At 42.4% G+C, this 24,054-nt stretch overlaps 1 protein-coding gene across 1 annotated transcript; it reads left to right on the forward strand.

Moving 5' to 3' along the window:
* Window positions 1-12,224: 12,224 nt before the first annotated feature.
* Window positions 12,225-17,569, forward strand: LOC131687528 (uncharacterized). The gene is made up of 2 exons (XM_058971621.1): window positions 12,225-14,241; window positions 14,316-17,569. The coding sequence occupies exons 1-2, from the start codon at window positions 12,225-12,227 to the stop codon at window positions 17,567-17,569; spliced, it is 5,271 nt and encodes a 1,756-aa protein (XP_058827604.1).
* The last annotated feature ends 6,485 nt before the right edge of the window (window positions 17,570-24,054 follow it).

The following is a 24,054-nucleotide window of genomic DNA, read 5'->3' on the forward strand; positions in this document are numbered from 1 at the left end:
TATTATATATATATATATATATATATATATATATATATATATATATATATATATATATATATATATATATATATATATATATATATATATATATATATATATATATATATATATATATATATATATATATATATATATATATATATATATATAAGCAGTTGTTGGCTGTTTCTCCTAAACTGAATTTATATAACATACGTTTGTTCTTGCATGATTCATTTTGAAAAAAGATGGGTGGGTAATGTCTGCGACATAACCGGAGAGATGTAGAATACATAAGGAACACGTTCTTCAAATATGTTGATACTCATTGGAATTTTCGGACAAAAGGTGATTTGGGCGAGGAATATTTCAAATTATTCTTTACAAAAATGATGGTGGTCCTGAAAAGGACCGTTTTTGTTGGCGTTGTTGGCCTTGGTGAGGGAGATGGCTAACGATGAAATGAATTGTTAGCATGAGGAAGTCGCATAGTACTGGCCAATGGCAGAACAGATAATAATTGATTCCTGAAAATCAATTTTTCTTTATTCATGTAAATTATACATACTTACAAATCTAATAGAAGATTCCTGGTCATATTTCTGAATCATTGGTGCGAACATTGTGTAGTTTGGTTAAGTACAATGAAAGTTACAAACTTTCCAAACTCGACCTTCTGTTTCTTCCGAAATATTGAAATGGGGTGTCTATATTAAACCGTTAGTCGTGGTCACAATAAAAAAGATGGGTGGGTAATGTCTGTGACATAACCGGAGCGTCGTGACTTCAATTCGAGACGTTTAATTACGGCTGACCTTAATAAGCTTAGCTCGACTTTGAAATCCTGCACAATCTCACGAATCAGACGATGGTAGGGCCATTTTGTTTGCTACTAGCACGGAGCTGCACAAAAAAATCATTTAATGCAGTTAGTTCACGGAGGCTGCCAAAAAGCTCGAATAGAAGCATGCGACTTCAACGTTTCTCTTAAACACATGCAATGGAAGCAACACTGATCACTAGAGGGATGGTGAGGGAACACGCACATTCGTTTTGGTAATACTGATAATAACAGTAGAAAGGAATGGAAAAGCAGTGCACGAAACGAGCGAGAGGATAATTTAAATTTTTGTTCCGTGTGCAAGCTACTTCTTTCCACACAACGTATTATGTTGCTTGTTGAAAATTTGTTACACATCTTAAAATGAAAGTTTCAGTTTAACTCTCACTAGAATACAATAGATTGGTCCTGAAAAGAACCGTTGCTTTTATTGTAATTTACGCCCACTCCCAGCGGACACTGTGAGCCAGTTTGATTTCTTACGTACTTGGCAGTAGGCATCACTGGCTTCATTACGGCTGAGTTTTGTAAGCATAGCTCGACTTTGAAGTAATACACAACCTTACGAACCAGACGCTGGAATGTTAGCCAGCGGATTAATTGCTCCGTTGCCCTTTAGTTGGGGCGAAATACTGGCATGGCGACAGTTCCTGATCGGTAGTTGCTTGCGATGGGCCACCAGTAGCTGGGGCACTTTTTCGGACCGTCATCATTGCCAACTGCTTTTCTCCGGTGAACTGACTGCTTGCTAGTACTTGAACGAATACGAATGATGAGAAAAACCGACCGACCAATATTCATATATGAAAACACGAGAAAGCACTAACCAATATTCATATATGAAAACACGAGAAAGCACTACTATCGCTCTCTCGCTCGTTTTCGTGCCATTCCTGTGCCTTTCCTTTCCATTCGGCTACCAATACTAGCATAACCAAAACGAATATTCTGTCTTTCCATCGCCTTCAATCTAGTGGCCAGTGCTAGCAAACTTGCATGTTCAGTTTTTCAATAACAACATTCCAACAATATTTTCAAAGAATGTTGCAGATTTGAAAAGAAGGAAGGTACTGATACTGGCCATGGGATGGTGGGGGAACACCCACATTCGTTTTAGTTATGATGGTATTAGCAGCAGAAAGGAATGGAAAAGCAGTGCACGAAAACGAGCGAGAGAGGATAATTTAAATTCTCTTTCTTTCTTTCCACACATCGTATTTCTTATATAGCTTTCTGAAAATTATTTGTTATACATCATAAAATGTAAATTTCAGTTTAACTCTTATTAGAACACAATTAATTGGTCCTGTAAAGAACCGTTTATTGTTTTATTGCGGGAGCATAATTAAGACGCACTCCCCGCGGACACGGTGAGCCAGTTGAATGTATTTGACCTGAAAGTTATGCGCTTGGCGCACTATTTTGCATCCTCGAACAAACCGACCAAGTAGGCATCGTTGGCCTGTCGGGCATCATTACGACTGAGCTTTGTAAGCGTAGCTCGACTTTGCAGTCCTGTACAATCTCACAAACCAGACGCTGGAACGATAGCCTACAGATTAGTTGCTCTGTTGCCCTTTAGTTGGGGCGAAATTCTTGCAGAGCGACAGTACCTGATCGGTTTTTTTTAATCTTAAATACGTTTATTTAGGCCCAAATGCTTTAGCTTAACGAGGCCGATAATTCATTTTTTTTAATTACATGTCACATGTTCGTGGGGGAGGGAAAAGCCGTATTTAGGGGCGGCTTGCTCCCCTCTTATGTAAGTAAAGGAAAAAGGTAGGAAGTGGGATACATATTGTGCAATTGACATCGTCGTTTGCTGATTGATCATTGTGGCGGATATGCACACTTTGTTGTAGTGTTGTAGTTTCCAGCCTGTAATCGCAGGGGCGACGGGAGGATCGATATTTCGGATAATTATTGGCACTCTATATCATCTGCATGTGAGGTATGTCATGATGTTCTGGATAGACGGTTATCAAGAAGGGTATGCACCGAAGACTCGTGAAGCAATGCCATATTGTAGATACAGGGATAGGTTGGTGAGATTCTACTGTGAATGAGAGAGGGGAAAATGTATTAAACTTGGACATCAATAGTTTTCAAAAAGATATAGATAAGAAAAATATAGGGGTGGTCACGGCCGGAGGTGGGAAAAAACCGGTTTAGTACCGGTGCGGTAAACCAAATTTCCACACGATTTTGTGTTTCCTTTACATCGTGTGTGGTCTTACCGCTGGTTGTGTTTCAACGAGACACGAAAACCAAACCGAGTTTCGTTTACACAGCACCGTGGTTTGGTTTTGATTTTCGTTTACCGGAGCACGAGTATGGAACGTAACACGAGAATAGCGAAACCAAACTTCGGCTGTGTTGCGGTTGTGTATTCGGGTTGATGTTTATCGGCTATGCTAGTGCTGCGAGCATTTTTATTAGAAATTTAGTGCACATTTATTTTAGATATAATATCAGGTAAAAGTGGGTTAAAATATTCTCTTAGATCCGAAATGGTATATTTATCAAAACTTCAGGCAAAAGCGGATCAAATATCATTTAGCGCAAAAAATTTCCGACAAAATTTTCAGAGCAAGAATGGTATAGAATATTAACCCATTTTTGCGGTACTTAAATAATAAATAGGTTCATAACAGGCGTTCAGAATATTTCTTATTCGGACTTGTGAACAGAAATCGTAAGATATTGGATCCGTATTGGTCAGCAGACACCTAAAATTGACCCTTACCGCCATTTTGAAATCCAAAATGGCGACTTCCGGTTCCCACAAAATACTGAGAACCACCATCAATATGGGTGTCACTTGAAAGGATATGGTCAGTAGACACCGAAAACTTGCGATTGCCGCCATTTTGAAATCCAAGATGGCGACCTCCGGTTCCCACAAAATAGTGAGAAACACCATCAATATGGGTGTCATTTGAAAGGATATGGTCAGCAGACACCGAAAATTGATCGTTAGCGACATTTTGAAATCCAAGATGGCGACTTCCGGTTACCACCTAACAGTGAGAACCACCGCCAACATAGATATTTGAAAGGATATGGTCAGCAGACACCAATAATAGACATTTACCGCCATTTTGAAATTCAAGATGGCGACTTCTAGTTACCACACAACCATCCATATGTGTGTTATTTGAAAGGATATGGTCAGCAGACACCAAAAATTGGCCATTACCGCCATTTTGAAATCCAAGATGGCGACTTCCGGTTACCACAAATAGTGAGAACCACCATCAATATGGATGTCATTTGAAAAAGGTGGTCATTTGAAAAGGGTTTTATATCTTAAGGTTATTTGAATTGCTTTTTCTCTTCTTTCAATAACATTTAGATACAATACATTATATTTTTGTTACTGATTTATTGAAGCTTTCAAAAAATGTTTAAAGATATCTACAGAAGTTACAGCCACGTCTTCTGTCAAAATGTTTTTGTCTATACCTAGGATGATGAGTGTATATCGCTTTTCTGTTTTATTGGCACACACGATCCATATATCGAATGTTTTTATCACTAAGATATCATGCTTCTGTACATATTTTCAAAGAACGGGCAGATCTGGGTTTGCGCCTACTGAACGGCAGGGGATTAGTTGGATATTTTGGTGGGTGAGAAGATTGAGTTATGTTAGAGCAGTTGCAGTTTTGATTTGTTTAAAAAAGTTGCGAAGCTAATCCGAAGCAATCCTTAGTTGTCAAACAAAAAATAATGCCATTTGGCCAAAAAAAGTACTGATTGGTATTAATTTTCATAGCATGTTTACAAGCATTAATATTTTGTATCTACAATTGTTTTGATTGATTTGATTGATTAGATTGATTAGATTGATTAGATTGATTAGATTGAGTAGATTGATTAGATTGATTAGATTGATTAGATTGATTATATTGATTAGATCGATTAGATTGATTAGATTGATTAGATTGATTATATTGATTAGATTGATAGGATTAATTAGATTGATTAGATTGATTAGATTGATTTGATTGATTTGATTGATTTGATTGATTTGATTGATTTGATTGATTTGATTGATTTGATTGATTTGATTGATTTGATTGATTTGATTGATTTGATTGATTTGATTGATTTGATTGATTTGATTGATTTGATTGATTTGATTGATTTGATAAATTCGATTAATTGGATTGATTTGATTGATTTAATTGATTTGATTGATTTGATTGATTTGATTGATTTGATTGATTTGATTGATTTGATTGATTTGATTGATTTGATTGATTTGATTGATTTGATTGATTTGATTGATTTGATTGATTTGATTGATTTGATTGATTTGATTGATTTGATTGATTTGATTGATTTGATTGATTTGATTGATTTGATTGATTTGATTGATTTGATTGATTTGATTGATTTGATTGATTTGATTGATTTGATTGATTTGATTGATTTGATTGATTTGATTGATTTGATTGATTTGATTGATTTGATTGATTTGATTGATTTGATTGATTTGATTGATTTGATTGATTTGATTGATTTGATTGATTTGATTGATTTGATTGATTTGATTGATTTGATTGATTTGATTGATTTGATTGATTTGATTGATTTGATTGATTTGATTGATTTGATTGATTTGATTGATTTGATTGATTTGATTGATTTGATTGATTTGATTGATTTGATTGATTTGATTGATTTGATTGATTTGATTGATTTGATTGATTTGATTGATTTGATTGATTTGATTGATTTGATTGATTTGATTGATTTGATTGATTTGATTGATTTGATTGATTTGATTGATTTGATTGATTTGATTGATTTGATTGATTTGATTGATTTGATTGATTTGATTGATTTGATTGATTTGATTGATTTGATTGATTTGATTGATTTGATTGATTTGATTGATTTGATTGATTTGATTGATTTGATTGATTTGATTGATTTGATTGATTTGATTGATTTGATTGATTTGATTGATTTGATTGATTTGATTGATTTGATTGATTTGATTGATTTGATTGATTTGATTGATTTGATTAATTTGATTAATTTGATTGATTTGATTGATTTGATTGGTTTGATTGATTTGATTGATTTGATTGATTTGATTGATTGTTTTCAATTTGATTGATTTCATAGTTTTCATTGATTGCATTGATTGAATTAATTTAATTGATTTGATTGATTTGATTGATTTGATTGATTTGATTGATTACATTGATTGCATTGATCGCATTGATTGCATTGATTGGATTGATCGCATTGATTGCATTGATCGCATTGATTTCATTGACCTTATTGGAGTCATTATTTTTATTGATTTCTTTGACGTCATTAATTTCAATTTCAACATTTTTGCATTAACATCAACGGCTTTCCCGAATCAAACTACATTTCTCGGTTTCATACGATTTTTCGCCAAGTAAGATAGCCATTTTGAATTTCGTGTCCGTCATCTTGGTTTTTAATATGGTAATGTACATCAATTGTGATACGTTACCAATCGCCCAGAACCTAACATTTCGATATTGCCCCATCGACTCTCAACAACTAACCTTATTCAATTCAGTTGTTCAGTTGTTTATTCGGCAGCACTGCACATGAATTTACTGCCTCTTCTTTCTACCGTGGTACCGCGTACAGAAAAAACCAGGTTCGGTTTTCTAAAACCGAACCGATACCGCTGTTTAGAATACATTAACACGAGTTGAAACTCGTGCACACATGTAAACGGTGCTGAGTGACTCGGTTTGGTTTTCAAAACCGACACTCGGTCGTGGTTGGGATTTCGTTTACCGTGTGAACGAAATCAAAACCGCACACTATGTGGATCACTCGTTTACACGTGTTGAGACTTTGAGCACTATACCAGTGAATGTACGTACCGGTTGGTTTTTTTACCCACCTCTGGTCACGGCTTGCTAGGACGTCCCGGACTGGCACATAGGGTGATCTACCTCGGGCCCGAAGGGAATCTATTAGTTGGGACCTGGCAACACAGTACTCTGCGCACAGCCAAACAACATGCTCGATGTCGTGATAGCCGTTCTCACAAACACAATGATTACTTTCAGCAAGCCCTATACGACGGAGATGCGCGTCAAACGAGTAATGGTTGGACATGATCCTTGACATCGTACCAATAAAGTCCCGGTTCACATCCAACCTCTTAAACCAAGCATTCGTTGATACCTTCGGGATAATGGAATGTAGCCACCGTCCCAGATGCCCATTGCTCCATGAGGTTTGCCAACTATCGAGCGTCCTCTGACGAGAGATACTGAAAAATTCGTTGAAGCAAATTGGTCTTTCGTAAGTGTCGCCTTCTAATGCGCCCACCTTGGCTAAAGAGTCCGCCTTCTCATTGCCCGCAATAGAACAATGTGACGGGACCCGAAACAAGGTAATCTGGTAAGATTTTTCAGATAAAGCACTCAGATATTCCCGTATTTTCCCCAGGAAATACGGTGAGTGCTTTCCAGGCTTCGCCGCATGGATGGCCTCAATGGAGCTGAGACTATCCGAAACGATGAAGTAATGGTCTGAGGGCAGGGTGTCAGTGATCCCGAGAGTATACTGAATGGCAGCTAATTCTGCGACGTAAATTGAAGCAGGATCATTGAGTTTGAATGAGGCAGCAAGATTTTCGTTGAAGATACCGAAGCCTGTGGACCCGTCAAGAATTGATCCGTCAGTGTAGAACATTTTGGCGCAGTCGACTTGATGGTATTTGTTATAGAAAATATTTGGGACCACTTGTGGGCGAATATGATCCGGAATTCCACAAATCTCTTCCTTCATGGATTTATCGAAAAATACAGTTGGATCAGAAGTATCTAAGAGATGAGCACGGTTGACGTTATACGTAGATGAATTGATGTTCTGTGCCATGTAATCGAAGTACAAGGACATGAATCGGGTCTGAGAATTAAGCTCGAAAAGCCTTTCGCAATTTGCAATCACCAATGGGTTCAGAATATCGCTTCGAATGAGCAATCGATATGAGAGGTCCCAGAATCGATTTTTCAGCGGAAGAACGCCCGCCAGCACTTCGAGACTCATCGTATGGGTCGAGTGCATGCAACCCAAGGCAATACGCAAGCAACGATACTGGATTCGCTCCAGTTTGATGAAGTGTATGTTCGCAGCGGAGCGAAAGCAGAAACATCCGTACTCCAACACTGATAATATCGTTGTTTGGTACAGCCTGATTAGGTCTCCTGGATGGGCACCCCACCATGTTCCAGTTATTGTACGGAAAAAGTTGATTCTTTGTTGGCACTTTTGTTTCAGATACCTCAGACATCCCCAGGTACCTTTAGAGTCGAACCATACCCCGAGATATTTGAATGTTGAAGCCTGAGCAATAGTTAATTGCTTGGTTGCATTAATTGAAGCTGTAGTTGCGCTGGTTCACGCTTTCTAGAAAATACGACTAGCTCAGTTCTCTCCGTGGAGAACTCGATACCCAGCTGGAGAGCCCAAGCAGACAAATTGTCCAAGGTATCTTGCAATGGTCCTTGCAAGTCGACGGCTTTAGGACCTGTAATAGAGACCACACCGTCATCTGCAAGCTGCCTTAGCGTGCAGGAATTGACAAGACATTCGTCAATGTCATTCACGTAAAAATTGTAGAGGAGAGGGCTTAGACATGAGCCCTGGGGAAGGCCCATGTAGCTAAATCGTGATGTCGATAAATCGCCATGCGAGAAATGCATTTGTTTTTCAGACAACAGGTTTAGCAAAAAGTTATTTAAAATTGGCGAAAGACCATGCTGGTGCAACTTCTCATAATGAATGTTGATCGAAACTGAATCGAAAGCCCCCTTAATATCCAAGAATACTGATGCCATATGCTCTTTGTTAGCATATTCCATTTGAATTTCTGTTGAGAGCAACGCAAGGCAATCGTTCGTCCCTTTGCCTTTGCGGAAGCCAAATTGTGTATCTGACAGTAAGCCATTTGTTTCGACCCAATTATAGAGGCGAAACAAGATCATTTTTTCGAATAACTTCCGGATACAGGACAGCATTGCAATCGGACGATACGAATTGTGGTCGGAGGCTGGTTTTCCTGATTTTTTGATGGCGATGACCCTCACCTGTCTCCAGTCATGTGGGACAATGTTACCCTTAAGAAACCTATTAAATAAATTCAACAAGCGTCTTTTGGCAGAGTCTGGCAGATTCTTCAACAAGTTGAATTTGATTCTATCTGGCCCCGGGGCTTTATTGTTACATGATAAGAGAGCAAGTGAGAACTCCACCATCGTAAACGGTGTTTCGTTCGCGATATTGTAATGCGACGCGGAGCGGTAGATTTTCTGTGCCGGGGCGGAATCCGGACAAACTTCTTGGCGAAATTGAATATCCAACGGTTTGAATATTCCCCGCTCTCGTTAGCACTGTTTCGGTTTTGCATACGTCGGGCCGTGCTCCAAAGAGTGCTCATCGATGTTTCTCTTGTAAACCCGTCGACAAACCGGCGCCAGTAACTGCGTTTCTTAGCTTTCATTAAATTTTTCATTCGCTTTTCTAATATCGCGTACACTCGATAACTAGCAACTAACCTGTCATTCCGGAAGGTTTTATACGCGGCAGCTTTCTCCGCGTACACGTCTGAGCACTCTTTGTCCCACCACGGGTTGGGAGAACGTTTTTGGGTGTTCACGTCGGGTACTCGTTTCGTCTGAGTTTGAATCGCGGTATCGAGAATCGAGTTGGACAAAAACTTATATTCTTCCTCCGGGGGAAGTACCTGTGTTGAATCGATAGTTTTGGATATCTCAGCAGCGTAGCTCTTCCAATCAATGTTTCGTGTGAGGTCATAGGGAACATTGATTGGTGCCGATGGTCTTGAACCAGTGGTGATTGTAATTACAATTGGTAAGTGGTCACTACCGTGGGGATCAGATATTACCTTCCACTTGCAATCTAACCGTAGTGATGTCGAGCATAAAGATATGTCCAGTGCACTTGCTTGCGCAGGTGGTCTAGGAATCCGTGTCATTTCCCCTGTGTTCAGAATTGTCATATTGAAGTTGTCACAAAGGTCTTGAATTGTCGAAGATCGATTATCGTCGTGTAGACAGCCCCACCCCGTACCGTGAGAGTTAAAGTTGTAGCGGTCATGTCATATTCAGCAATATTTTTCAAATTTATTAGAACCAGTCTGATTTGTTTGCGCCAAGAGTTAGACAACCTACCGTTGATCCACTCTTGCGCAACACCCTAGCAAATACTCCTCTCCGCGAGGGGAAGAAATTAAATTGCCTGTTGAGATTCTCCTGAAGACGAAAACCATGACGATCCTTCGCTTGGAATGCATGATGGAAAGGGACAGATAGAGCCAAAGGTTAGCTGACAGAATAAAACAGCTAGTAGGGTCGTTGATCTCCGAACTTGTCCGAAGAAATTTGCGGGAAAATACGCGCTTCCTGTAAGTTCGTACGAAATTACCTTCCCTAATCTGAGGATTAACGCTGCTAGTCCATTTCGTCCCAGTCCGCCAAACGTAGTGAAAGTGCGCGTAGTTTGTCCGGTTTAGGTTTTCCAAGTAGGTAAAGTGACGTGATCGTATTCGAATGTTAGGCTAATTACTCTTGTCTCTCCCGTCCAAGTAGAATTCATAGTCGAAGAAGTCGAGAGTGCGTGCGTAGGAAAGTTTGTGCAAACAAGCTACAGAAGAAGGTAAATGTGCTCAGAGTTAAGTGCCATTGCCCTATCACATGTGCTAATGAGCCCGTTGCAACAGCCAGACGGCAATCTTTCTATTCCGCACAGCGCAACGACGAACGAAGAAGAGGCAAAAAGAACAAGAGGAGCACACGCGCAATTCCAGCTAAGGACGAATTTGAACCCGGCACCGATACGCCGCCGGAAGGAAGAACGGTTCATCAACAAACCGTTTCTTCAACCGCCGAAAGATCATCGCAACCTTTCCGACAGTTTAAATCAGCATCAACCAGCATCCAACAACCGCTGGTCAGAAACCGGCGCGGCCGACCGATGTGATCGCCCATCATCGCCCGTCATCGCAGCAGAACGATCGACAGCAGCAGCAACCAACAGGAGCAGAAACAACTGGTGAGTCGTATCGTTCTTGCTAATTAAGTGTGAAGGGTGGCGTCCAGGGAGGACGCCACAGTGATTTAATCCGGAAGAGCGCAAAACGCTCGAGAAGTCGTCCACGGACGGCGATAATTAGGGACGCGTCCATGAATTGAGGTTGTGTGTCGGCCATTATGTTTTAGTCCGTCATTCACGAACGCCACACACAACCCATTTAATTAGTCACCCGGGTGCCAAGCTATAGCTGATTGATACGCTGGAGCTGTGAGGTGACGTCATCAATTTTGGGAGGATTCTGGAGAGAAAATTAGCACGATATGGTCAATGAGCACTAGTAGGGAGAGAGTACACGCACACAATCAGAAGATAGGCCTAGAAAATTAAAAGTTAATACAAAAATACAAACATGCAATAGTAATGAAAATCTTTCCGTCCTGTAGCGTAAATAAATGTTGGTTAGTGTAAACGTACTAAAATGTTTGTAAATTCCTATAGTACTCCCTCAAGGTTTAGTCTCGTTTAAGTATGGTTACGTCACTTCGTTCTGTAGTTTTCGTTTTGTTTCACTGTCTTCCGCTTGGCGGAATTTGATGAGTGGTGAAAGCTTCGCTTTCAGCATGTTTGTACCACCTGGTGGTGAGTGGCTGCAGTTCCAGTGAGGATAATTTAGGTATGGGGAATTTCTTACCGCCGATTCTCTGAGGGTAAATAGGTTCTTGATGATTGCTACTGACTAATAATAGGGTCGTCTACCCGACTTTTGGAGGCTAACTTTGGATAAGCCTGTCTGGTTCGATCCTGATTAATTTCATTTAGGTGAATCTTCTTCAGGGACTCGCCCTAAGAAGAGTCTCATCCGGGCAAACAAATCTTGGCGTGCAGTCTTCCTACGGGAAGTGGCGCATAAGCTGCACGCTTGCTAGGGATCGACCAGGGCTGGCTACAAATTGGCGCCCAACTGCAGGATTTTTTCGGAAGTCTTGAAGAATAATCTGGAGAATATTGTTGAAATTATGATTGTTTCGGTTATTTATTTCTTTTCTTATGTACATATTTAATCTAGGTTCATGTTGTAATTTATGTAGTATTTAAGGTAATGTAGCGTATTTTGGAGACCGTTTATTTTTGGAGAAATATCATCAGGCATATTTTTTTTGGAGAAATTTATTGAGGATACAGAAATATTTTGGGGATTCTGAGGAATATTCGAGTGTTGATGTGGTTATACGGGAACATTAATTAGAGATAAGGTTGTATATTTATTTTTGCCATTATTTTGTACATTTTCTATATTATTTATTAAATTTTACATATTCAAAAATAAACCGAAATGGCTTCTAAGTTTCCGAGAGCCGACCACTTAACCAATGAGGAAGTGGATTACGAGCTCATAATCCGTGGTAAGGTTGAGGAAACAAAAAATGATTCGGAAGCCAAATACCGACTGTTACGAAACCTTTTTTACGAAGATGTGAGGGAAAATCGGGATTATCCGTCGCGGTTTACTATCGAACAAGAGTTCGATCGCGTGTCAAGTATAATCGATGTTTTGAGAGGGAAGTTGGAGAAAGGTCCAGATGAAAGGTGCATTTCCCGATTAAAACATTACGCGCTTAGGGTCGCCCGAAGCATAGCTGAGGATCCTGGATCCGAAGCCATGCGTAAAGAACTGATAAGGGAAATTCGAAGTGTGTTGAACAGATTTAGTGGGAAGAAGGGTTCCGAAGATTCTCACTCAGGAGAAGTTGTCGACAATCAGCAAAAGTCATTGGAGTCAGGGAATGATGATAGGAAAGACGAGAAGCACCGAGACGACGGACAAGAACGCGAAGACAGGTCGTCTGATGAGCATTCGAAGCGATCCCTTGGAGCTATTCCCAAAACGGCAAGTGAGGAACAACTACGGAGGGAAAACCAACTTAACGACGAGAACAGAATGCTGAGAATGCAAGTGGCTGAGTTGAGGCGAGAATTGGCAGAATTTAGACTGGCAACCCAGATACCGGATCCGACGAGGTTCGTCAACCCTTCCAATCGAGGGCTTCAAGTTCCTGAGCTGATGAGTAGGGTGGAGTTCGACAGAGAAGCGCAACCGACACCGTACAACCGAGTCAACCGTCCAGAAACCGAACGCAGGCTGAGAGAAGAGGTACCACAACGACGATATAGCGGCATTCCACAGACGAGACAGGATGAGTCCGATAGGGGACGAGCGATTCGAAGGGAATCAGTCGAACGACGGATGGAGACAGTAAGCGACCGTTCCTACTACGATACACGAGACGGTCAGGAGCAAGCGCGACGGTTGAGCAGAATGTATAATATGGAGACGAGAATAGCTGAACGGGAGGATCCAGCTGATAGACGGTGGAGCGACAGACGGAGTTTTTCTCAGTGGGCTAGTCAAGGTAATCCCACCGGTGGCCTGCATCGAAGGCAGAGTGCAGTAATCCTGCAGAGTAGCGAGGACGAAGATGAGTATGACGCTGAGCAGTTTCGTCCAAGACGTCGTGTGAATCGACGAATCGCGGATCGTGAGATTCAGGACGCAGACCGGCGTATGGAGAAATGGCATCTAACTTTTAGTGGCAACCCCCGCCATCGATCGTTAGAAGATTTTCTCCATAAGATTCGTAGGCTAGCGCGAATGGACCGGATCGCAGATGACATCCTGTTGCAGCGAGTGCATACCATATTGCGAGGAGATGCCTACGATTGGTACTTGTGCTACGCTGACGAGTTCCTAGATTGGCAGGACTTCGAGGAGAAAATCCGCTACATGTACGGCAACCCGAACAAGGACCAGGGAAATCGTCAGAAAATTTACGAGCGGAAACAACTTAGGAACGAGCCGTTCTTGACGTTTAAGACGGAGATAGAGAGGATGAACAAGCTTCTATCATCACCACTTGATCAGGAAAGGGTGTTTGAAGTCATTTGGGACAACATGCGTCCACACTACCGTTCCAAACTGGCGTGCAGAACTGTACGAGATTTGCGCAAGCTCGAATACTATGCGTACCGTATCGATGCGAACGATCCGGCACTCAGACAGTGTCGAGAAGGACCGACACGTAACACGACGGGTCTACACAACATCGAGGCTGAAGAGTCACCGGGATCCTATTCCGAAGCAGAAGAGGTGAACGCGTTAGGAAAGAGGTTCGATGGTGATCGGCGGGCAAAGGAGCAGTCCAAATCAGTAACGCGTGCTCAACAGCCCAGTACCACGCCGGCAGTCGAACAGACAAATGGTCCCCTTTGCTGGAATTGCCGCCAAACGGGACATATTTGGCGAAACTGTAGACACGAAAAGCAGTTGTTCTGCTACATCTGCGGAACACCCGGTAAGACGACGGTGACCTGCGAGAACCACCCACGGATTGACCGGGACAGGATTGGTAATCCATCGGGAAACTAGGTCAGGAATGCGGAGTAGGGAACAACAGCATTCCGCCGACGAACGATGTTCCCAGTTCTAGTCCGTTTGAGGACCCGTTTCTGAAGGTGTGTGAAGTAAGGGTCCACACCGAGAGCAGCCCTCACGTAACCGTGAAGATTTTTGACACCGAATACGACGCTTTACTCGACTCTGGCGCAAGTGTCAGTGTAACGAGTATGACCGATATTGCCAAGAGGTATGGTTTGACGATGCAGCGTAGCCCACTGAAGATTGTCACGGCCGATAAAACTGTACATGAATGTCTCGGATTCGTACAGCTACCGATGATATTCAAGGGAATGACCAGAGTGATTCCGACGCTAGTGGTACCGCAAATTTGTAGAGACCTGATCCTGGGATACAACTTCTGGAAATCGTTCGGAATCGAGCCGATGATTGAGGGAGACCACGGATTCGAACGAGTGGCCACTGTTGAGACCACTCCAACGGGATATGGAAAGGTGGATACGATCCAATTCACCTTGCTGCCGATCGAGACGCTACCCGCGTTGAAGAATGTTGACCCTGATGCGACGTTGGATATTCCGGCTCTAGAGCTACCGGAACCATCAAAAACGACTCCGGAGACGGTAGAAACGGAACACGATCTGACACCCGTTGAACGCAAGGAGCTGATTGAAGCAATCAAGCAATTTCCATGCACAACAGAAAATAAGTTGGGTAGGACCTCGTTGTTGCAACACGAGATTCGGTTGACCGAAGAAGCGAAACCGAGAAGACAACCATGGTATCGGTGTTCACCAGCAGTACAAGCGGAAATGGAAGCTGAGATTGAACGATACAAGCAGATGGATGCTATCGAAGAGTGTTCGAGCGAGTGGGCCAGCGCTTTAGTACCAGTTCGGAAAGCGAATGGTAAACTACGAGTCTGTCTGGACTCTCGCAAGATAAACGCCTGGACTAAGAAAGACTCGTACCCAATGAGGAATATGGGAGAGATCTTTCATCGTTTAGGGAAGGCGAAGTATTATTCGGTAGTGGATTTGAAGGATGCCTATTTCCAGATTCCTCTAAAGGAAGAATCAAGGGACTATACGGCATTCCGCACACCGCAAGGCTTGTTTCGGTTCAAAGTTTGTCCGTTTGGTTTAACAAACGCACCGTTCACGATGTGCCGGCTTATGGACCGGGTAATCGGATTCGATCTCGAACCAAACGTTTTCGTCTACCTGGACGATATCGTGATAGCGACGAATTCGTTCAGTGAGCACGTGAGACTACTGAAAATAGTAGCAGAACGTTTGGCAAAGGCAAATCTGACGATATCGCTTGATAAGAGTAGATTTTGTAGGAAGCAGGTGACATATCTCGGGTACCTGCTAACGGAGAGCGGAGTATCCATTGACAATTCACGGATTTCGCCAATCCTCGACTATGCTCGTCCGAAGAACGTGAAGGATATTCGGCGACTGCTCGGTTTGGCAGGGTTTTACCAGCGCTTCATACGTGACTACAGTCGCATCGTAGCTCCGATATCCGATCTGCTGAAAAAGTCGAAAAAGAAGTTCGTGTGGACGGAAGCAGCAGAGATAGCGTTTGGAGAGCTAAAAGCAGCTTTGGTGTCGGCACCGATTCTGGGGAATCCAGACTTCGGAAAACCGTTCACGATTGAATCTGATGCGTCGGACAACGCAGTTGGTGCAGCGCTGATACAGCACGTTGATGATCAGCCGAGAGTGATCGCATACTTCAGCAAGAAGCTGAGTAGCACGCAACGGAAGTACGCCAGCGTAGAAAAAGAATGCTTGGGTGTGTTGCTAGCAATTGAGCATTTCCGCCACTACGTGGAGGGTTCTCGCTTCAAGGTGGTTACCGACGCACGTAGTTTGCTGTGGTTATTCACGATCGGGGTGGAATCGGGCAATTCGAAGTTGCTAAGGTGGGCTTTGAAGATTCAGTCATACGACATCGAGTTAGAATACCGGAAGGGTAAAAACAATATCCTGGCAGATTGTTTGTCGAGGTCGGTGGAGACGATATTTACCCTGACTGCCGATGTTGAGCATCAGGAATTAGCGGCGAAGATCCAGAAAGACCCAGCGAGTTTCCCGGATTTCAGGGTGATAGATGGACTGATCTTGAAGTACGTCAAAGGGGACAAAAAAGTGGAAGATGCACGATTCCAGTGGAAGAGATACCCGTCGAAGGTAGAGCGGAAGGAAATCGTCCAGGAAATTCACGATCTCGGTCCGGAGAAGACACTAGCAGCGGTGAAGGAGCGCTATTTCTGGCCACGAATGAGCAGCGAAGTGAAAAGGCAATGTCAGGCGTGCCTTGCATGCCAAACTAGTAAAGCGACAAACCAGAATACGACCGCGCCAATAGCAGAGCAGAAGAAGTTGGCTCAGTATCCCTGGCAGTTCTTGGCTATGGACTATGTCGGTCCACTTCCAGCTTCCGGCAAAGGCCGAAGTACTTGTCTCCTCGTCGTAACTGATCTCTTCAGCAAGTTTGTGCTGGTGCAGCCTTTTAGGCAAGCGACCGCGGAAACGTTGGTACAATTTGTGGAAAACATCATCTTCCTGCTGTTCGGTGTTCCGGAAGTGATCCTGTCGGACAATGGGACACAGTTTACTTCAGCGATGTTCCAAAGTCTGCTAGCGAAGTATAACGTGACGCACTGGAGAACTCCGAACTACCATCCTCAGGTAAACGATACGGAACGAGTCAACCGTGTAATCACGACAGCAATACGAGCCTCAATCCGGAAAGACCACAAAGAATGGGCCAATAACTTACAACAGATAGCCAATGCCGTGCGCAACTCAGTTCACGATGCCACTCGCTACACTCCGTACTTCGTTATGTTCGGCCGGAATATGGTTTCCGACGGTAGGGAATATCGCTATCTGAGGGATTCGCAAACGACCAACGATGGTCAGCTGAAGAACGAGGAAAGGGAGAAAATGCTCGAAGAGGTTCGGGAGAACTTGAAAGCGGCGTACAGCAAACACTCGTCCTACTATAATCTTCGCTCCAATGCCAATTGTCCAACTTACTCTGTGGGTGAGAAGGTTCTGAAGAAAAACATGGAACAATCGGACAAAGGCAAGGGATTTTCTGCAAAGCTGGCCCCCAAGTATGTGCCAGCCGTAGTGAAAAGGGTAGTAGGAACTCACTGTTATGACCTTGAGGACTTGAAGGGGAAAAGACTGGGAATTTTCAACTGCAAGTTCCTCAAGAAACTTACCCATTCAAGTTCCGCTTTATAGACACCGATCATTCGTTGATTGGATAAAAGTCAAGCTATGTACCTCTCAGTATTTACTGATTGAGACAACGCACCATGATGCTTTTGCTCTGGTTGCAGAAAATACTGTACCGCAGTTCGTAAAGTTAGCACTGTCCTTCAGACAGTGCACCCCCACAACAACTTTCATTTACTGGGGGCATCCTTGTTGCTAAGATCTTCACTCTAGCTCAAGAAGAACTTTGCGAACGTGTTGGATTATGGTCATTTTAGATCTGCTTGAGTTGCAGCACTCTTGAGTATAAAACATTTGTTACTGAACGAACAAGTTCCCCTCGACCTGAAGACAGAGCGAGTCCTTGATTTCATCAGGACGATGACCTATAAAACCAAGAACTCGGAGCCACCAGTGCGTTGATGAGGAGTACCGCGAAAATTCTGCGAGAAGCAACAAAGCGTGAGTTTAAGACGGGGGAATCTTAAACGTTGATCGTAAAATAAGACTCAGAAGTCCTACAGACGATGTTGAGCAAACCCGAGTTAATCGAGCTGTCAGTAACAAATTGCTTTAGCTGAATAGCGTTGCAATTTAAAGAAATCGGCAGTGTTCCTGGAAATTTAACCATGTTTGAAAAAAACACAGGTTGTATTGCATCGGGATACACATACCTTGTTAACAACCTATACAAGACTTGTGGGTGGAAGAAGAAAGGGGATTGTGCCTTTGCACGATCACCCAATGTATAAAATTTTTGTAAATACTATTTTTCGGATATAAGTAATGTTAGTTTGTAGTTCACAATGTTTCCTTATATCTATGTTAGTACTTAAAATTATTGTATATTTCTTTATATTCATGTTATTTGTTAATTGTTATTTACTTTCTTTATTTATTTAAGTGTTTATTAATTTATCACAATTAAATAGCAAAATTTTGATGATTTAGTGGGGTTATGATTTAACGTGGGAAATTATGTTAGGATTTTCGGTCTTATATCGTCTTTCCTTCGGGGTTGATTGACATCTTGGGTTCCGCCGTCCGATTGTTCCTAAAAAGAAAAAGGAAACATTAGAATTTGTTCACACACTTACCTTGAATTGGAAGTCAACTTTCCTTCTCGGCATCCGTTATAGCTGTCTTCAAATAGGCCGTTTGAGGCAATTCCGGGTCAGCATGGCAGCAGTCCGTCCAGCGCCAGTCCCGCTAAATAGTTCCGGCCCCGTGCCGTGGTCCACATTCACGTCCAGTCCAGCTGCATGCGACATCCTTCGATTCTGAAATTCGTCAAACGTTTGTTAGCCGGTCTGGCAAACATTTACAAAAATCATTTAAACTCACCAGCATCAATTTGTCGTCCGCTTCAAGAGTCCAAATCCGTCCGTCCAGAACAGTCCAGTGCCGCGCGGAAACATCCCATCCTCCATCTAAGCAGATTTGTTTTGGTTTTTTGTGGGTCCGTTTCAGCCTGAAAAAAAACAGTAAAAACAACCAAAATTAGTTCACTCACCTTCCATTACGTAATCCGTCTTTCGGAAACGCTTTTTCGGTACATTTTTGAGCCATTTAATGTGAATATTTGATAAATTACCTGTATAGTTTCCAATGTACACAACACACAACACATCACTTCGAATATTTTTTAGTTTGACGTTTCTCTTCGTTGCAGGTTGGTAGTTCAGTGTATGCGTGAGTTTATGAGAGCTTTAATAGGGTTGGGAACTTTTTCATTTTCGTTGCATTTCGGTTTTGTCGAAAGTTTTTTTCGACATAGGAAATGTAACGTAAGATGGATTTATGGGATATGTGGTCATTTAGGGTATGTGTTCGTATTGTCGGAATACATCCGGCGTTAATACATAACCAAAATGATTGTTTTGGGAGATATTTTCGGGGGATATTTTTGGTGATATTTTCGGGGAATTTTCGGGGGATATTTTCGGGGGATTTTCGGGGGATATTTTCGGGGGAATTATGTGCAGATTTCTCACTAGCCGAACTATTTCGGCGCTCGAGTCACTGCAAAGGAAATTATGAAGTTCAGTTCTGCGTTTTGTCTAGTAGAAAGTGTTTATTCAGGGAAGAGCTCTGAGGTGCTTTCAAAAGACAAAACTGTGCGGTAAATTGAGTGAAGGGATACATTTCCAACGTAAGGAATGGAGTAGTTCTGGAACTCAATAAGCCTGTTTCTTGTAGTATTCATGAAGTGATATTGGGAATTATGTTGCATTGAGAGTCGTAAGAAACTCAATGTATGTTGTAGTGTTGGGGTTTCGGCTTGATCTAAAATTTCAATATTTTGGTATCAAGGCCAGTATTTTGGGATTTGTTGCAGTCTTTGAGTGCTATATATCTGAACTACCGGAGCGCAGCAGGGAAAATGTCAAACCCATCAGTATTTCTGTATTCAAGGCGAACCTAGGATTAGTTGTACATAACATTTTGTAAATATTAGTTGTAGTTTTTTTTCTATTGTTAGTCTTAGTCATTTCGTAAAATTGTCCCTTACGAAAATTTGGTATTAATCCTAATACCAAATTTTCGTAAAACAAGCCTGGTGTTATGTAGCGGTCATGTCAACATTTTAGTACGTTTACACTAACCAACATTTATTTACGCTACAGGACGGAAAGATTTTCATTACTATTGCATGTTTGTATTTTTGTATTAACTTTTAATTTTCTAGGCCTATCTTCTGATTGTGTGCGTGTACTCTCTCCCTACTAGTGCTCATTGACCATATCGTGCTAATTTTCTCTCCAGAATCCTCCCAAAATTGATGACGTCACCTCACAGCTCCAGCGTATCAATCAGCTATAGCTTGGCACCCGGGTGACTAATTAAATGGGTTGTGTGTGGCGTTCGTGAATGACGGACTAAAACATAATGGCCGACACACAACCTCAATTCATGGACGCGTCCCTAATTATCGCCGTCCGTGGACGACTTCTCGAGCGTTTTGCGCTCTTCCGGATTAAATCACTGTGGCGTCCTCCCTGGACGCCACCCTTCACACTTAATTAGCAAGAACGATACGACTCACCAGTTGTTTCTGCTACTGTTGGTTGCTGCTGCTGTCGATCGTTCTGCTGCGATGACGGGCGATGATGGGCGATCACATCGGTCGGCCGCGCCGGTTTCTGACCAGCGGTTGTTGGATGCTGGTTGATGCTGATTTAAACTGTCGGAAAGGTTGCGATGATCTTTCGGCGGTTGAAGAAACGGTTTGTTGATGAACCGTTCTTCCTTCCGGCGGCGTATCGGTGCCGGGTTCAAATTCGTCCTTAGCTGGAATTGCGCGTGTGCTCCTCTTGTTCTTTTTGCCTCTTCTCTCGTTCGTCGTTGCGCTGTGCGGAATAGAAAGATTGCCGTCTGGCTGTTGCAACGGGCTCATTAGCACATGTGATAGGGCAATGGCACTTAACTCTGAGCACATTTACCTTCTTCTGTAGCTTGTTTGCACAAACTTTCCTACGCACGCACTCTCGACTTCTTCGACTATGAATTCTACTTGGACGGGAGAGACAAGAGTAATTAGCCTAACATTCGAATACGATCACGTCACTTTACCTACTTGGAAAACCTAAACCGGACAAACTACGCGCACTTTCACTACGTTTGGCGGACTGGGACGAAATGGACTAGCAGCGTTAATCCTCAGATTAGGGAAGGTAATTTCGTACGAACTTACAGGAAGCGCGTATTTTCCCGCAAATTTCTTCGGACAAGTTCGGAGATCAACGACCCTACTAGCTGTTTTATTCTGTCAGCTAACCTTTGGCTCTATCTGTCCCTTTCCATCATGCATTCCAAGCGAAGGATCGTCATGGTTTTCGTCTTCAGGAGAATCTCAACAGGCAATTTAATTTCTTCCCCTCGCGGAGAGGAGTATTTGCTAGGGTGTTGCGCAAGAGTGGATCAACGGTAGGTTGTCTAACTCTTGGCGCAAACAAATCAGACTGGTTCTAATAAATTTGAAAAATATTGCTGAATATGACATGACCGCTACAAAGTCTCCAAGAAGCAGGCGGGGCGAGGGAAGGTGTTGAATCACGTTGGAGAATCTTCGATATCCCATCATGGTCCTAGGAGGAATGTAAATAGAAGCAATGCAAAGATCTTTGCCTTTGATTGTTGTTTGACAAGCGACAACTTCAATGCCTGGCGTCGAAGGGAGGTTGATTCGATTGAAGGAGTAGCACTTTTTGATCCCTAAAAGTACCCCCCATATGAGTCTTCTCGATCCAAGCGGATAATGTTAAAATCGTGGAAGTTGAGGTTTATATTAGAAGTTAGTCATGTTTCACATAGGGAAAATGCATCACAATGATTGTAATTTAGCAAGTGTTTTAGTGAATCAATTTTGGGGATAATACTTCTGCAGTTCCACTGTGAAACAGTGATCAGATCCCTGATTCCGTCTAATAAGTTAGCCATCGAAGGATACGATCGCTGTAAGCAGGGGCCATTGTTCAGTCAACTGTTTTAAAAATGTTCTTACTGTTGGAAGAATAGCAACCAGCAAGCTTTTCATAGGATCGGTAATGTTGAACGCTGTGAATATCCAGTCCACAATGTCAGAAAATTTAAGGAATCCCGTTTTAGGTTGAGTTTCTGACTGTAAAATTGGAGCACTTGGGATTTTTGGCGCCCCGGGGAGTGCTGGGAACTCCTGGTTGTATCTCAATTTCCCAAAACCAGGAGGTATTATCTTCGGATTTGTATCAGCACTTCCAGTTGATGAATTATTTTTATTTTGAACCCTTGTTTGGGACAACCTAGAACCCTTACGAGGAAGTTCAGGTGAGTTTTGATTAGGTCTTTTCCTAGAGTTTCCAAGCAGAGCCAAAGAATGCCCCTCGCAAGGGTCGTTAGAGGCGTTATCGTCAGTTGGCAAGAGAGCGAATGGGTTTTCGGAGATAAGTGGAACAGCTCTTTTAAGCATTTCTGCGTAAGAGCGTCTGGAGCGATCTTTGGCGGATCGCTTCAGTTTATCCGCGCGAAGTTTGTACGTTGGGCATGTCAAAAGTGCATGCGGATTCTCCCCACAGTAAACACACTTCTCAGCGGGCCTACTGCAAGTATCATCCGCATGGCGTTCCCCACATTTACCGCACCGTTGCTTGTTGCTACAGTAGGTGGCCGTGTGACCTAGCTGCTTGCAATTGGAACAATTCATGACCCGCGGTACAAACAGGCGTACAGGTAGACGAGCTCCTCCCACTTCAACGTAGCTCGGAAGTGCAGATCCGGCGAATGTTACGCGAAACGAGTCTGATGGGTAGTAATTACCATCTTCGATGGACTTTGAGTGCAATTGCTTGCACTCCAAAATCTTAACTGATTGAAGGTTAGGGTCCTTAAAGCGGCCAGCCCCATCATTCATCAGATCATCGACAGTTAGGCCCGCATCACTTACCACCAGCGTAAAGAGGCTATTGCTAACGATTTCACTGTTTCAAGTCAGTAACGACTACGCGCAGTTTATCTGACTGAATCTTTTGTCGTGACTAACGACTTACCTTTCAATATAGGGGCCCCTTTTCAAAATTTCGGAAGAAAAATGATGTAAGATTTTGAACGCTTATATCTTTTGTTGTACTGAATGGATTTAATCAATTTCTTCGGCATTTTGTCGAAAATATTTGTACCAATGTTGTATTAAATTTTGGAATATGTAGGACATTCATTATCAACGGAAACATAGTGTTTTGAATAATCTTTCGAAAACGACTCGGAAAAGTGAAAATTTTCAGCCCATCCCGCACACAGCCGTCAATATTGTGCAGCAACCGAACAATAAAATAATGAAAAGTTTATATATAGGTCCACTACATGTTTGTTCCTATGATTATTCGTATTGGGTTGCTTGACGAGAGCAGTTGGTGGGGGAAAGCCGGCATATTAGTTTTGGTTATGCCATTAGAAGCCGGACGGAAAGGAAAGGCCCATGCACGCCACGAGAACGAGCGAGAAAGCGATAGTAGTGAATATTAGCGAAAGCGTTACGTACAATTTGAACCTTAAAAACTTTTCTTCTACTAAACGGATTGCCAATCTTGTTTCATAAATCGGAAGGAAAACGTTCAACGCTTGCTACCGATACGTTGTTTGCTATATAAAATATAAATAGTTCAAAAACTACTTTAAATGAGAATCAACATTAATGATAAAACCTATAAATAGGGGTGTCGCAGCTTTTCTCAAAGCCAGACGTGTGTAAGACGCAGTGCATAACAGACGTGCGTGGTCGCGAGAAGCTGCATCGGACGACCAATCAAATCAGCTACCATCGGAGAGAAGAAGAAAAACGTTGGTGGAGGTGGTGGGGGTGAGAAGTCCAAAAAGCCAAAGGCTAAGAAACGCAGTCACTGAAAAGGCGGTAGTAACTGCCACTAAAAATGCTACCAAAACATCGAAGGCTGCAAAGCGTACTCATTCGGTGTGAGCTACGAAAGGGGAAAGATCGTATGGATGTACGCAGTAAAAACAATCGTCGGCAAGGTTTG

The sequence above is a fragment of the Topomyia yanbarensis genome, chromosome 3 (assembly GCF_030247195.1).
Source record: "Topomyia yanbarensis strain Yona2022 chromosome 3, ASM3024719v1, whole genome shotgun sequence".
NCBI lineage: Eukaryota > Metazoa > Arthropoda > Insecta > Diptera > Culicidae > Topomyia > Topomyia yanbarensis.